Source organism: Mustela erminea, chromosome 10, assembly GCF_009829155.1.
Source record: "Mustela erminea isolate mMusErm1 chromosome 10, mMusErm1.Pri, whole genome shotgun sequence".
In the NCBI taxonomy this organism is placed as follows: Eukaryota; Metazoa; Chordata; class Mammalia; order Carnivora; family Mustelidae; genus Mustela; species Mustela erminea.
Window position 1 is genome coordinate 92,491,966 of NC_045623.1, and position 16,521 is coordinate 92,508,486.

At 45.0% G+C, this 16,521-nt stretch overlaps 1 protein-coding gene across 1 annotated transcript; it reads left to right on the forward strand.

Annotated features, from left to right (window-relative positions):
* The first annotated feature begins 669 nt into the window (after window positions 1–669).
* Window positions 670–12,713, forward strand: FUCA1 (alpha-L-fucosidase 1). The gene is made up of 8 exons (XM_032301592.1): window positions 670–1,128; window positions 2,973–3,107; window positions 4,968–5,105; window positions 7,816–7,921; window positions 9,400–9,600; window positions 10,890–11,080; window positions 12,168–12,267; window positions 12,480–12,713. The coding sequence occupies exons 1-8, from the start codon at window positions 749–751 to the stop codon at window positions 12,618–12,620; spliced, it is 1,392 nt and encodes a 463-aa protein (XP_032157483.1). The 5' UTR covers window positions 670–748; the 3' UTR covers window positions 12,621–12,713.
* Window positions 12,714–16,521: the final 3,808 nt, after the last annotated feature.

A 16,521-nucleotide genomic window follows, 5' to 3' on the forward strand; every position in this document is an offset into this window, starting at 1 on the left:
TGTAAAGCAACCGGTGACCTCCCTACCAGAGAAGGTTGACATGGGAACTTCTTTGACCTGCGGCTCTCAATTTCTCACCCTGCTTACTCGAAAAACTTTCCTTTGGGGGCAGCCAAAGGGTCTTATTTTCCCAATAAGACATTAAGCTCTCTGTATTGCCTCAGAATCCCCAAAGCAAGCTCAATAAATACAAGACAGACAAAATGATCACAGAGGCTCTTCCTTATTCAGTGCCCACCTTTCTCCTTCCTCTTCCCTGGTAATACTTCCTCTCCCTATACCTCCACCCCATATTTCTGCTAGGGCTATCACAATGCCTTCCCATCTGGTATTCCTGCCTCCCGGCTTGCTCTTCTTTACTACAGTTCAAGAAGTCCCCTATGGCTCCCAATGCCAAAATGTACTACTCTCAGCGCTCGGCACGAGCTGGGGCTCCATACTCGGCACGAGTATGGGGCTCCCATACTCTCACGATTGAACCCGGCTCTGATGTCCCTTCCCCAGCATTCATTCGTCCGTCCCGCGGAGCGCGGTCAACGACACTTTGCGTCTTTCTCCGTTTGAGCGCCAGGGGACGCTGCAGGAACGGCCGATCCGGAGGGGAGGACAGTCGCCAAGCAGCCTGGGTTGACACGCCCCTTTTCCCTTCCGAGCCAATCATTAGTGAGAGTGGGCGGAACCGCGCGCCGCGTACCTGCGCGTTAAGAGGCGGCCGCGTAGGCTTGGAGGCAGCGACCCGGCTTCCGACATGAAGTCGAGGCCGGTGGGTCCCGGGCCGCTGCTGGTGCTGCTGGTGCTGCTGCTGCTCCGAGCGGCGTCCGTGCGCGGGGTCCAGCGTCCGCGCCGCTACACCCCGGACTGGCAGAGTCTGGACTCCCGGCCGCTGCCGGACTGGTTCGACAAGGCCAAGTTCGGGGTGTTCGTGCACTGGGGCGTGTTCTCGGTACCGGCCTGGGGCAGCGAGTGGTTCTGGTGGCACTGGAAGGGCGAGGGGCTGCCGCAGTACGAGCAGTTCATGAGCGACAACTACCCGCCCGGCTTCAGCTACGCGGACTTCGGGCCGCAGTTCACGGCGCGCTTCTTCCACCCGGAAGCCTGGACCGACCTCTTCCAGGCGTCCGGGGCCAAGTGAGTGTCGCCGCGGAGCCCGGCGGAGCCCCGTTCCCGGCTCGGGCTGACGTTAGGCAGGTGGGAACCGAGCGGGGGGGGATGCGGGGGGGCGCGGGGGCGCGCCGGCTCGCCCGGGGTCGCTCAGCTGCCGGTCTGACTTCCTGAGCCCCTGGGTCCAGTGATTTGCCTCCTGAAGGATGCAGAATTGAATGTGGCACGCCGGGTCACGCGGAGGAGGCGTGTCTGCTTGAGGATTAGAAGAAAATAAAGGTTTTCTGAAAGGCCGTGGGCTGGACAGCCCTCGGTGTCTACGCCTGTATATCGAGACGATCGAGCTGGGTGATACCTAATGTCCCTTCCAGGTCATCAAGACAATCAGGATTCCAGAATTTTCATCCTGTGGTCTGGCATTTTGTCACCTCCCTGCAGCCTCCTTCCATGATGATAGAAAGGGATTGTGTTAGTTCCTTTCAGCTTTAACATCTCCCAGCGGAAAAGGGAGGGAAAGAGAGTTTGGTGCGCAGTGTATTTGGACAACGGGACCGATTCCCACTCACCTGCCTTCTCTGTGCCTTGCACACAGAGAGTGCTCAAGAGACGTTTGAGCTATTTTGAGAGCTGTCAGAGCTTTGAGTATGGAGGGTTCAGAGAAGTGAAAGTGTGGCGTGCTGAAATGGGGAAGGGAGAGGCTGTTGAAGGCTGGGGCCAATACCGAAGGACTAATCCTGGAGGGTGGTATGTTGCCAGGCGTGAAGTCAAAGAATGGTTGCCCTCAGCTTCTAGAAGAAATAGCTTGGCGGCCAGGAAGGAAGCGGGTTGGAGGAGGGTAAGAATGGAGGCAAGGAGGTTTTCCAGCTCCTGGCTTAGAGAGTCTTCCATCCTTACCTTGTCTCCTCGGTCACCTCCTGGGTTTTCGTTTCCCTTGGACCTTGTACTGAAGAAAATTTACAGCTGACGTTTAGTGTGTGCCGATAAATATATGGAAATATAAGCCTCAAATAAACACATGTGGTGGTCACTGTCTAATAGGAGCCTTAGAGATCCCTAGTTTACAAATAAAAATTGAAATCTTGGAGAACTGACCCCCTATTCTGTGGCCCAGATGACAAGCCCAGATGGAGGAAGGGAACTAATGTCCTACACCCAAATCTCAAGACTCCAAGCCAAAGGTTCCTTTCACCATACCAGGGGTCTGCAAACCATGGCCAGAGAGAGAGAGAGGTCCTCTGCCCGTTCCCATAAATTCCATGAGATGAAAACGATCTTTACATTTTAAAAAGGTTAAAAAAGAAAAAGAATATGCCACAGAGAGGAATGGAGCCCTCGAAGGCTGAAATACTATCTGGCCCTCTAAGTCTTGGAGCTCCCCACACCAGCCAGTGATTAAATGATCATGTGCAGGTATCATCAGTTTTTCTGCTGTACAAGCAAATGAAATGTTGAGTGTTATTTCAACGCTGCACTTTTCTCCCCAGCTCTTTTGGTCCTGGTCACCTCTGTAAATGAGAGGCAGTTCATGTGACCTTTTCTTTTGCTTTTCTGTCATCTGATATTTCCAGAACAAGAGAGCTAAGGGCCACTTCTTTTTCTTATCTACTCCTTCCTTCCCTCTGGGCCTCCTCCTTGGCTGGGGACTAAGGATTCTGGCTTCCTTAAAAATTCCTAAAGATTCTTTGCTTCCATCCCTAGAGCAGTATCCACGGGGAGATGTGCCCGCAGCATCTCCCTGTGGATCACCAGCACAGTCACTCATGCAAGTACATTTCCTGTGGTCAAGTTCTTGCAGCCTTTTTTAAAAGCGTGGGGCATGCTGGGTAAGCTCATGCTTGTGGCCCACCACCTGCTTTCTTTGCTGTCCACAGGTATGTAGTCCTGACGACAAAACACCACGAAGGCTTCACAAATTGGCCAAGCCCTGTGTCTTGGAACTGGAACTCTAAGGATGTGGGTCCCCATCGTGATTTGGTTGGTGAGTTGGGAAAAGCCCTCCGGAAGAGGTAAGTATCTACAGATGGTTAATCTGTCTCTCTTTTCACCTCTCATTCCTCTTTGCTCTTGTGTGTTTTCTAAGTTTGCGTGTAGTGAGTAAACCTAAAAGGCTCTGGCCTTTGAATTAGCAGTGTTTGATGCTCGGCACTTTACAGGTGACCAAAGGTGACATCATCAGAGAAATTCATGGTCCTGTTTAGGTGAGGGATACCCAACGTAGCCCACAGTGCTTTGTTTGTATTCTAAGAAGGATTCTTTCTGGAAGGCCTTCCAATTCGAGGCCTTTTTCAGGGTCTGACGAAGGACTGGTTCTGTCATCTTTGTGTCCCCCTTAGCTGTCCACCTGCAGCTAGAAAGTTTGGGTGACTGCTAGGTCAAGAGGGAGCTGACAAGGGCAGCAGTTAAAGGAGCCAGAAAGTGAGGTAAGGAGCCGCTTAGATGATTCTAAGTAATGTTCCCAAATACATGCCACTTAATAAGAAGTAACTTGCCAAGATCAAATAGCTTGGAAGTGGCAGAGGCGGGATTTGAACCCAGTTATTCTGGTTTTGGCCCCTACAGTTCTGGGTATGATTGTCTACAGAGAGGAAAGGTGGTATTTGTACCTTACCCCATCTCAGCTCTGTTGTGATTTGGTAAACTTGATGCACTGTTTAAGGAGTAGGCCAGCTACTTGTTTGTATAGGTAACATTTGATTGGAACACAGTTACGCCCACTCATTTATGTGTCGTGTCTATGGGTGCTTTCAAGTTACAGTTTCAGAGTTGGACTAGAGACTACAAGGCCTGCAAAGCCTAAAATGCTATGTGCCCATAAAGAAAGAGTTTGCTGTCTTTGGAGACCTGCTCAGTATTCAGTTTCCCAGTGCGGTGCGCAAAGTCCTGCAAAGAAAACAGTCCTGCTATAAAAGTCAGATGTCGATCAGACTGGACTTTACCATCCTTGATTTTTACCTTCTTTGTATCTATTTAGTCCCCGAGTCATATGATGAAATAGCTAACTCGGATTCTTTCTGTCTTATCTGTGCTGTTGCAATGTGATCCTTACTTCCCACTGCAGTAAGGCCTTTCTGGGACACTCACCATTCATAACTCAAAACAAGTTCATTGTGTATGAAAATAGGTCACTTGGACTCTTTTTCATTTTGGTTGAGAATTCTTGACATTTTAATGTTAAGAACTGTTAGCAGATCTTAAATAAATGAAACAATAAACCCACGTTCATTAATTTCAGCTACATAGAAAATGTTGTGATTTTCTAAAATGTTGTGATTAAGATTTGGGATGTTTTAGTCTTTATACTTTTTTCAGTTTCCTAGTATCTCTACAATATGTATTCTTACAGTTGACAGAGAAAACAGTTTTTTAAAAGGACCATGTGTCATTATTGAGATAACTGACATAGATAAAAAATGGTTTAAATGACATTTGAGGGGCACCTGGGTGGCTCAGTCAGTTAAGTGTCTGCCTTTGGCTCAGGTCATGATTTCAGGGTCCTGGGATGGAGTCCTGAATGAGGCTCTCTGCTCAGTGGGGAGTCTGCTTTTCCCACTTTTCCTCCCCCACTGCTTGTGCTCTCTCCCGCTCTCTCTCTCTCAAATAAATAAAATTTTTCCAAAAAATGACATTCGGTGCTAAGGTACTTAAATATAAAAAGTAGTCCTGCGTGTGATTAAAAAACCCAGTAACTTTGTTTAAGTTAACGATAAGAGGTAATTTAAGGAAATAGTTTGCGGTCCCCCTTGCCCCTGCATGCCCTTACTGGTAAGTTTCACTGAGATGTAAAAATGCTGCCACTGATTTTTCTTAAACAACATTATTTTTTTCTTTGTTTGATGGACATTTGCTGTTCTGTTTTTCTATTTAAGGAATATACGTTATGGACTCTACCACTCACTTTTAGAATGGTTCCACCCACTCTACCTACTTGATAAGAAAAATGGCTTCAAAACACAGTATTTTGTCCGTGCAAAAACAATGCCAGAACTATATGACCTTGTTAACAGGTAAAAAAAAAAAAAAAAAGTTTTTGTCCTTATGACTTTTATTAATGAAATCAGAACTTCCTATAGGATACTGTTAAGTTAGGGGAGAAGGGGAAAAGGAAGGATTGTGGGGAAAAAAATCTATAAGACATCAAAATGAAAATAGTGGTTTGCATTAAGACGGAAAATATTTTTTCTTCCTACTATTCAAAACTCCCATAATGTGGTCATATTGCTTTTATAGATTGAAACAGACCGAGGATGGGGGTTTTTAAGTTTTAAAGTCAAGACTTCAGTCCCTCCTTGCATGCTGGTTTCTTTGTCAGGACCTTGGAGAGAGGCAACATGACCCCCAAGGACCTTACACTGGATTTGGGATCTGGCAGATTTGCATGTGAACCCTGGCTTTTGTTACTCACCGGCCTTAAAGGAAATGCCTTCAATACAGGGCTCAGAATGACATGTGAAAAACACTTGTCATCTTGCCTGGTACAGAATAAGGATGCTGTTACCGTTATTTTTCTTAAAATGATCACTTTCACATTGGGACTCATCACTAGTCTTCACCATGCTTTATTTCTGGTTTGCCCTTCTTGCAAAGGGTGCTGGCGCACCCAGGAGGGTGGATCTTTAAAGCTCTAGGGGCAGCCACCTCTGCCTGGACTCTCATTTTAGACCAGAACCAAACAAAGTTCCTTGCATCCAGATGACTTCCCTAAGGAAACAGTAGGTCCTAAGAGACCAGCAGAGGCTTGGAGACAGACAGAACTGGATCTGAAATCCACTTCTTTTTCTTGCTGGCTGTGTGGCCTTGAATACCCTCCCCAATCTTTCGAGATCACAGTTTCTTTATCTGTGAAATGCGGATGACATACACGGCAGTGGTGCTGTGAAAACTAGGGAGGTGCTGAGTAGAGAGGGCCTCGCACAGTTTCTCGTTGACAGTAAAACACAGACCGTCTGCATTATACTTGCCTCTTAGACAGGCATTCTTTTCCTTAGAATCTGCGTGCCATCCTGATTGCAGAGGACAGCCTAGGACCAGGCATCAGCAGATGTGCATTTGAGTTCCAGCTCCTGTTACTTGGAAGTTTTGTCACCTAAAACAGATTGCCCTGTTGAGCCTCCAGTTCTCGCGCTCTAAATGGGAATAATCATGCTTACCTTATGGGTGTGTCTGAATGCACGTGCGTGCACACGCACACACTCACACACGCCACTTAGAGGTCAGAGTGGAATATGTGGAAGCTGTGGCTGTGTGGCTCAGGGGGACTCTAGAGATCCTTTGTAGTGGAAGCTTTGGGCAGTTGTCCAAAACAAGTGCATTTCCTGGAATAGTTCAAGCTCTTAAAAATAAAGTTTTTTTTAATGAAAGACAGATAATTTTTTTAATTTAAATTGAACTTAGTAATGTATTATTAGGTTCACGGTAGTTTAGTGACTCATCAGTTGCATAGAACACCCAGTGCTCATCCCATCACGTGCCCTCCTTCATGCCCCTCAGCCAGGGACTCCATCCACCCACCCATCTCCCCTCTAGCCCCCCTCAGTTTGTTCCCTAGAGTTAGGAGTCTCTTACAGTTTGCCTCTCTCTCTGTTTTGATCTCATTTTATTTTTGCTTCCCTTCCCCTATGTTCTTAGTGTTTTGTTTCTTAAATTCTGCATATGAGTGAAATCATCTGGTATTTGTCTCTCTGTGACTGATTTATTTCACTTAGCATAATACACTCTAGTTCCATCCGCATTTTTGCAAATGGAAATATTTCATTCTTTTTTTTTTTTTTTTAAAGATTTTATTTATTTATCAGAGAGAGAGAGAGGGAGAGCGAGTGAGCACAGGCAGACAGAATGGCAGGCAGAGGCAGAGGGAGAAGCAGGCTCCCTGCCGAGCAAGGAGCCCGATGTGGGACTCGATCCCAGGACGCTGGGATCATGACCTGAGCCGAAGGCAGCCGCTTAACCAACTGAGCCACCCAGGCGTCCCATATTTCATTCTTTTTGATAGCTGAGTGTGTATGTGTGTTTTGATATCCTGTGTGTGTGTGTGTCTGTGCGCACATGTGTGTGCCACATCTTTATTTTCTATATTTTGGCTGTTGTGGACATTGCTGCTATAAACATTTGGGTACACATGCCCCTTCGGATCCCTACATTTATATCTTTAGGCTAAAGACCCAGTAGTGCGATTGCTGGGTCATAAGGTAGCTCTATTTTTAACTCTTTGAGGAACCTCCATGCTGTTTTCTAGAGTGGTTGCACCAGCTTGCATTCCCACCAACAGTGTAGGAGGGTTCCCCTTTCTCCACATCCTCGCCAACCTCTGTCATTTCCTGACTTGTTAATGCATCTTAAATGCAGAAACCTTATGTCTGTACTTCTGGAGCACAGAAAAGAGTTCTGGACTCTTTTCATTGAAATTAGTTGCTGCAAGGGAACCAAATTACTTATGTGCTGATTACAACCCTGTTTTTTTCAGAAGACACTGAAAAAAGATTAGGAGGAAATGTTCCAAAATACTGTGTACTAAACAGCGGTTCTGTGAGCGACATTAACAGAGCTATGGTTGTTGTTTTGTCTCTTTACTTTTCCGCATTGTCTGGACCATGGTAATTATATGGCACTTTCACAATGAGAGAAAATCTTAAAAGTATTTGTTACAAAATAGATCCATGACACTTTACTGTGAATAGATTCAGATAACAGACGTTGTCCTAATCGCGTGTCTTCCAGATACCAACCTGACTTGATTTGGTCTGATGGAGAGTGGGAATGTCCTGATACTTACTGGAACTCTACGGAGTTTCTTTCTTGGCTCTACAATGATAGCCCAGTCAAGGCACGTGATTGTACGACTTCTCTCTTATGAACCTGTTATGAGAAAAGAAAGAGTAAGAAGCCAAGATCCAGAGTAATAACAGTGATAACAGCAACAATAATAAATCCTAGTGGCAACATGGAGGTGGTAGGGACCAGGGGATTTCATGGATGTTAAAGGTTTCTCCTTTAATTCTTTTCCCCGCCTTCCTTAGTATAAGCTTTCTTTCTCTCCTTTAATTCTTGATTTCGACAACAGAGGTTTAAAGCTTGTTAAATTTAAGTAATAGAATAGAAGCAGTACGTAGAAGTCTGAGAGAGTTAGAGAAAGTAAAATAAATATTAAGCATGTAAACATTATAAATGAGAAAAACATCCCCAAAAATTAATATACAAAACCTATACAATTAAATGATGGGAATAAGATGCAACTATTTATGCCCTCATCTATCTGTGCTGGTTATGCAGCTTAATTCCCTCTTAAGTGGGAATTTCATTTTTCTTACATCCATGGTAGATTAGGTGACATCACACCTGGATCCTACCCACCGGGATCAGTGTTCCCCATTTAAGTTAGATAAATATCTCTGATGTGATGTCATATTGTCCACATACCTGTCTACTCAGCCAGTCTTTGCTGGATCTCTAAGGGCAAGAGCAGTTTTATTCCCCTTGGATACCCCAGTACAAGAATCATAGAAGTGTTCATCATTAACCTTAAGATATTATGGGGGGCACCTGGGTGGCTCAGTTGGCTACGTGTCTGCCTTAGCCTTGGATCACAATCCGAGGATCCCAGGATCAAGCCCCGCATGGGGCTCCCTGCTCAGCGGGGTGTCTGCTGCTCCCTCTGCCTACTGCTCCCCCTGCTTGTGTTCTGTCTCAAGTTTTTAAAAATCTTAAAAAAAAAAAAAAAAGATATTCTGCATTATGATTTCTCGTAGTTCAGCCAAGATTTGAAGGAAAGAAAATGTTTCCTGACTTTTCTTTACCTGGGAAAAAGTCAGGGCCATGCAGCGGAAAGCAGTCAGGTTCACATACCTGATTCATTGTCAGCTTCCTGAAACTGCCCAGGGGTATGACCTTGGGCATGTCTTGTCCTCCCCATTTCTCCTTTAATAGAAGAAATAGTTTACCGGATGATCTTTCAAAGAGGCTCTTCCAGCTCTGACATTACATGTGGCTTGACCAGGGTTTCTCAGCCTCAGCACAATGGACATTTAGGGCTGGATATTTTGCTGTGAGGGGGCTGTCTTGTTTGTCCTAAGACGTTTAACAGCATGCCTCGCCTCTACCACTAGATGGCAGTAGCACTCCCACCGTGGCAACCAAAGTGTCTCTAGACTTTGACAAAAGTCTCTCGAGCACAATAGCCCTCAATTGAGAATGGTTCTAGACCAAGTCCATTCCTTATGTTCCCAAACACAACTTATCAACCTGCATTACGTAAGGAAATTAAGTGGTTTTACCCCTAGATGACCCAGTACTCTCTTCTTTTAGGAACAGGTAGTGGTAAATGACCGGTGGGGTCAGAACTCTTCCTGTCACCATGGAGGATACTACAACTGTCAAGATAAATTCAAGCCAGAGAGCTTGCCAGATCACAAGTGGGAAATGTGTACCTCCATAGACAAGCTCTCCTGGGGCTTTCGTCGGAACATGGTGATGGGGGACATTGCAAGTGAATGTGAAATCATTTCGGTAAGAGCACCTGTGAGTTACTTGTTAACTACTGTCTCAAATTACCCTTCTAACTAAGAGTGTTGGGAGCACTCTGGATGGAAGTGCAGGTCGATAGAACCCTCTGGGGTCATTGAACATAACCATAGACACCTGTCCTGGGGAATCTGGGTGGCTTAGTTGGTTAAACATCCAACTCTTGGTTTCGGCTCAGATCGTGATCTTGGAATTGTGAGACTGAACCCCACATCAGAATCCGCGCTCAGTGTGGAATCTACTTGGGATTCTCTCTCTCTCTCCCTCTCCCCCACTATCCAACCCCCTCAAATAAATAAATCTTAAATTGGAAAAAAAAAAAAAAAAAAACCTGTCCTAAGGAAATAATTATAATTACAGAAGAAAGTCTTACATATAGAGATGTTCTTCCCAGAATTTTTTGCAGTTGGATATGTGGGTTGTTTTAATTTCTTGCAGCCATAAAGGGATATTTAAGTAGATCTGGAGATTTTTCTTAACCATTAAAATTTTTATGAATGCAATATAGGTCAATGCATAGGGTTTGAGTGAAAAAGTAAGTTACAAATTATCACAACTGTATAAAATGTATTTCCATCGCAAAGAGAAAAGACCAGAGGGAATATCAAAAGTCGATGGTATGGTGTCTTTGGGTTACTCCAATACATTCTTTTTTAAATTTTCTGAATGTAATTTTTCTGGGTCCATTTGAAGCATACCTATTCAAGGTCACAGCAAACACACGCACGTGCACACACACATGCATGTACTCACCAGGCACACCACACCACTCCAGAAGCCTTGAAGAATATATCCCTTTACAGCATGTTTTCCCAAAGGGACAGCATATACATTTATGTCGCCCATTTTATACAGTGTTCCAAATTCTGCATTCTCTTCCGTGTTCCCCAAGTCTCCCTGGCACCCACTCCCAACCTCTCTCCTCTGATCCGCATACTCTCTCCTCCTACTTCTCAGCTTCCCTGATCACACTCTGTGCAGCCGCCACCTGGCCCATCCCACTGTGTGCCGCACTGGGGGAAGTGTAGGCCGGTGATCAGTCCGTGGAATTCGAATTAATATATTTCTCCACTTGGTAGCAGGATTTTCAGTTTTCTCATATAAGCCTGTCCTGCTTTCATGATGACAAAAAACAGACTTTTCAGAAGGATAAAGGCTGTTCACCAAAGGAGAGAATGTGCCCCAGATTCTTTTTCTTCTCTTCATACCTGTGGGCTCTAAGTGTCCTGCTGGACTTGGCACCCGATGCTGGGATTCCATTGTTCTCTCTCCAGGAACTGGTGCAGACCGTGAGCCTGGGAGGCAACTACCTTCTTAACGTTGGAGCAACTAAAGATGGACTGATTGTTCCCATCTTCCAAGAAAGGCTTTTTGCTGTGGGGAAGTGGCTGAGCGTCAATGGGGAGGCGATCTATTCCTCTAAACCATGGAGGATACAACTGGAAAAGAACACGACATCTGTGTGGTGAGCTCGCCCCCTGCCGCGTACGGGACCAGGACGACAGCCCCTCCCTGGCTGGCGCCGCCTCAGTCCACAGTGTTACAAGCCAGGGTAGAAGCTGTCAGGAGGAAACCCCAAAGCTGCGCTTTTGCTAGTAAATTTGTACCCCAATTTATGCCTTAAGCCACCAGGGTATCTTTGACTAGTGAGAGGTCTGGTGAATTGCTGACAGGAGGAGCTACCAAGTATCTGTGAATATACTTGACCTTGTTACCCTCCTCCCCAACATGGTACTAGCCGACGCTTGCACAGCACCTCCAATGTGTAAGGCTCCAGTCCAGATTCTTTCCACGCACTGAATCCCCTCAACAGTCGCACGAATGGATACTGTTAATTATCCCCATGTTCCAAGTGAGAAGGGGGACCCAGAGCAGCACTCTTCCTCGCCTGGGATCACAGACCCAACTCATGGAGAAGTCCTGATTCAAACTTGGCTTTGTGGACCTAGTTATTTGACCTTGGGCCTGTGTGTTACAGTCTGAAATAGGGTGATGATACTTAGCTTCCTGTGGTGGTTATGAAGTATAATTTACGGGAAGCGCCGAGCAGAGCACCAGGCGTGTGCAAAGTGCTCGGTGAAAGGCCTCTGCGCCTGTGATACCAGCGGACGAAGCTCTTTGCATCCGGGGAAACACATTCATCTTAACATTTGGGCTGAACTCCTGTTTAGGGATTTTCACCCTCTTATCTGTGCACGGCGAACTCCCGGAACAAATCCCTCTTCACTGCACATTTTATTGGAGCCTCTGCCATTTTCCTATGGATTTGGAGTTGAAAAAAAGATTTGAATTAAAAGGCCCATGGCTTCAGTGTGCGATAACTAGCGTAAGCGTTAAAGATGTTTAAAGAAAACTTAAGCAGTCCCCAGAAAGAGTCTTACCGGGCTGCCTTCTTCCCCCAGAGCTCCATAGGTAGTGAGTTAGCGCACTTCCTAGGGCTCTGACAGACTCAAGGCGTTGGGGTCGGTAGCCAATTGAAGGGGGACTATATGAGGCTTTGTGTCAGGCTCTCAAGGCAGGTATTTCTGACATTGATGTTTCTTTTTTCCCAGGTATACCTCAAGAGAATCAGCGGTTTATGCCATTTTCCTGCACTGGCCAGAAAACGGAGTCTTAAACCTTGCATCCCCTGTAACTACCTCGACTACACAGGTGAGGAGCCTCAGCCAGTCTGTTCCGAGAGGCACCTTTCCTAAAGGAACTGGAGGTCTTTTTTACTTCTTCCTTCCTGCCCCAGGTCTCCCCTGTATTGCACCCTTCTAGATCATCTGCCCTGCCCCAGTGTGACCGCCTCCCATCATGTTCCAGCCATATTCTGTACTCAGTGCGCTGATGTCTTCTCCGTTCCCTTTTGCTTTCTGCAGATAACGATGCTGGGGATCCAGAAAGATCTGAAGTGGTCCACAGATCCGGAAGAAGGTCTGCTCATTTACCTGCCTCAGCTGCCACTCTTCACTCTGCCAATTGAGTTTGGCTGGACTATAAAGATGACAGGAGTGCATTGATCGTTGGGAGTTCAGGCAGAACTGCCTCCTCTTTGCTGCTTTGGTTTTCCTCTTATAGCACCAGCATTGTAATAAACTACTTCTCTACTCAGAGATGGCTTTTCCAACACATTTTAATCAAAGGAACTGAGTGCATTATACTGATGTCTCAGTGGATCAGAGAATCTGAGATCCATTGCTAGCATACCTCTCCCTGATCAGCAGGAGGCACTAACTGGTTAAGCTCTGAATTCATCCTTCTGTTCCTAATCTGGGAAATTATCTACCCCAGAAACTTCATTCCATTCTCTGTGTTTGAAACCTGTCTCCTTAATCAATGACTTCAGATTAAGGAATGAGCCAAGTCACCCTACTGCCTATGGAAGGAAGTAGAAAGGATTTGGCAAGCTCAGCCGTTTGCTGTGTCCTTAGCATCAGTTGTCCCCAGCACCCCTCAGAGGAGGAGAGCCTGGAAGGGAAGGAAAAGCTTTGCTAGAGCTGCTAGTGATCAGCCCTTTGGAAGTTTCCAAAGCAAAGTAGGGGCTCAGAAAATCAGTCTGTTTACAGTGGTATTTTGAAGAAAATGAATGTGATTCTGCCCTGCTTTTTAAAATATGATCCAATAAATAAATTTTTATGTCAAATCATTTCTACCAAAAAGCATGTTGTAGTTTTCTTCTCCCAGTTTCTTAAGGACTGCTTATGAAAAGCTTTGTTTCTGTTAAAGACAAAAAACAAAACCCAAAGGACTTGTCAAGTCTCCTTAATGCCAAACAAAGAACATAATTCCTTTGGTGTTTCTGCTTCTCACTTCTAGTACCATCCTTTTGAGTTGGCTACTAGTTCAGCCCCTTTGATTATTACAGATATAATCAGATTTTCTCTTTCTTTTTTATTTAATAGATATATTTATAAATCTTTACCCAACATTTGAGGAATATTTGTTTTTCTCAAGCACATGGAATATTTACAAATGTAAATACCAAAGGAGCACTATCATACAGATGGGTGTATCTGCAACATAATTAAAGGACCATAAAAAAATAAAAACTTGAAGGAAAAAAATCTATATATTTGGAAATTTTAAAACACACTTCAGAATAAGTCACTGATCAATGAGGGCACCATACAAGGAATTAGGAAATACTTAGGATAATACTGAGACCACAATGTACTGAGCTTTGTGAGATGAAGTCCTTAGGGAGGATTCTGGGAAGATGGCAGTGAGTGGGCACCAGGAATCTGTCTCCTGACCTCGACAACAATTAACGCTGGCAGAATCTGGTGGAACTCTTGTACAAGTCCGGAGTCTACCAAGGCTCCAGTTCCAGAGGAAGATTCAGATGGCAAATTGTGGTTTGGGTCAATCCACCTACCTATCCCCCAGCCACAGCCATGGAGCTGGCAGAGATGAACATGTTCCTGGAGCAACTTACACACAGCCTGTGGGAGTCAACATGGGCAAAAAGGACGCTGTTCTCCAAACATCTGGGATTTGAGTTTTGAGCTCTGATCTCTGATTGCTTCTGATCACAGAGGTACAGGCAAAGGGGTGGGCAACCGTTGTTGGACCTCTCCCACGGCTGCAAGCCCTGCCTCTGGCTGAAGTGATTTCGAGTGGATTTAAGGGACTGATACCCCCCCCATTCAAATATTCCCCCTTTTGGGAGCCAGACATTAAAAATTAGGACATTCAAAAACAACTGCATGTATGAGGAAAATTAGAAAATGACCACACATGCCCACGGAAAGGCTCAGAAAAGAGCCTAAGTTTACACCTCTGGCTCATCTGTAGCCAAGAGACCCACGACAACAATCAAAATGCAAAAATAAAAAAACCCAGCAAGTCCTGGGAAGTGGGTAGAGGGAGGAGGTATCTGACTTCCAGAGTTACCACATTATTAGAGTCCAATGTCCAGATGTCCGCAAAGAAATCACAAGGCCCAAAGAGATACAGGAAAACATGGCCCATTCAAAAGAAAAGAGATTCAACAGAAACTGAAACAAGCCCTTGAAAAAGACCTGATGGCAGATAAACTACACAGACCTTAAAACAGCTGCCTTAAGGATACTCAGAAAAGTAAAGGAAGCTGTGGGGAAGACATCAAGAAAATGATGTATGAATGAAACAGATATATGAAGAAATGGCTAGATAGATAATCTAAGAAGAAACCACACACATAACACAATTTTGGAGCTGAAAAGTACAATTGAAATGAGAAATTCCCCAGATGGATTCAAAGGCAGATTTGAGTAGGCAGAAGAAAGAATATTGTACCAGAAGATAGGACAATGTAAATTTCTGAGTCTGAGGAATTGAAAGAAGATTGAAGAAAAACCACGTTAGAGCAAAGATAAACAAAATAGGGAAAAACGACTGAGAAGATAAAGTTGGTTTTTCGAAAAGATCAGCAAAATGACAAACCCATAGCTAAGTTGGACTGAGGGAAAAGAAAAAATCCAAATTACTAAAATAAAAATGAAAGTGGGACACTACAATGAGTTCTACAGAAATGAAAAGGATTATGGGAGCACTATAGAGCAGATGTACTCCAACAAATTGGGTAACTAGATGAAGTGAGAAATTTTCTAAAAACACAAAACCTACCAAGACTAAATCACAAAGAAATAGAAAGCCTGAATAGACGTAGAACAAGTAAGGAGATCAAATCAGTAATTTTAAGATCTCCTGACAAAGAAAAGCCCTGGAACCTTCTTTGGTTCTTAGCTTCTTTGGTGAATTCTACTAGACATTTAAAGAACTAACATTTCCAGAAAAGTAAAGAGGAGAGAAAACTTCCTAACTTACTCTATGAGGCCAGCATTAGCCTGGCACCAAATCCAGACAAAGACACTACCAGAAGACTACAGACCAACATCCCTTATCATCATTGATGCAGAACTCTTCCAAAAAATTCTAGCAAACCAAAATCAGCAACATATTCAAAGTATTACATGCCATCACCAAGTGGGATTTATTCATGGGATGCAAGGATAGTTCAAGATACAGAAATCAATCATTGTAATAAACCACATTAACAAAATGAAGGGGAAAAAACCACTGAAGCAGAAACACATTTGACAAAATTCAACACCTTTTTGTAATACATATGCTCAAGAAACTAGGAATAGAGTGGCACTTGGCTGGCTCAGAAGAGCATGCGACTCTTGATTTCAGGGTCATAAGTTCCAGTCCCACACTGGGTGCAGAGATACTTAAAAATCTCCTTTAGGGAGGCCTGGGTGGCTCAGTCAGTTAAGCATCTGCCTTCGGCTTGGGTTATGATCTCAGGGTCCTGTCAGAGAGAGAGGGTGTGCTCCAAAAGCAAGGGGGAAGAACACAGGGAGAGGGAGAAGCAGACTCCCTGCTAGGCAGGGAGCCCAATGCAGGGCTCCATCCCAGGACCCCAAGATCATGACTTGAACCAAAGGCAGACACTTAACTGACCGAGCCCCCCAGCTGCCCCTAATTCCTGTCTTTTTAACTTCAGGAAGTGTTTGTAGTTTTCACTGTGCAATTCTTTTTTTTTTTTTTTTAAGATTTTATTTATTTGTTTGTCAGAGAGAGACCAAGCAGGCAAAGAGGCAGAGAGAGAGAGGAGGAAGCAGGCTCCCTGCTGCTGCGGCCCCTCGGAACAATTTGTTACTTAAACTGTAACCCCTGGAGGATTTTACTAGTTGCCAAGCACATTTAGATATGGCCTTAAGAAACACTGATACTGACAACAGGTCTTTGGGGAGAAGGACGAAGTGCGACCGTGAAGCTGGGCAGCTGGGGATGCCCGGCTCGCTCAGGGCGGAACGCCGCCTGCTTCAGGGAAGCCGAGCACCCGGGAACGCCCAGTCAGCTCAGGGGGGCACGAAAACCGCCTGCTTCCCTTTTTCGTGATCGCTCCTTTCTCTTCCCAGAAGTGCTCGTTGT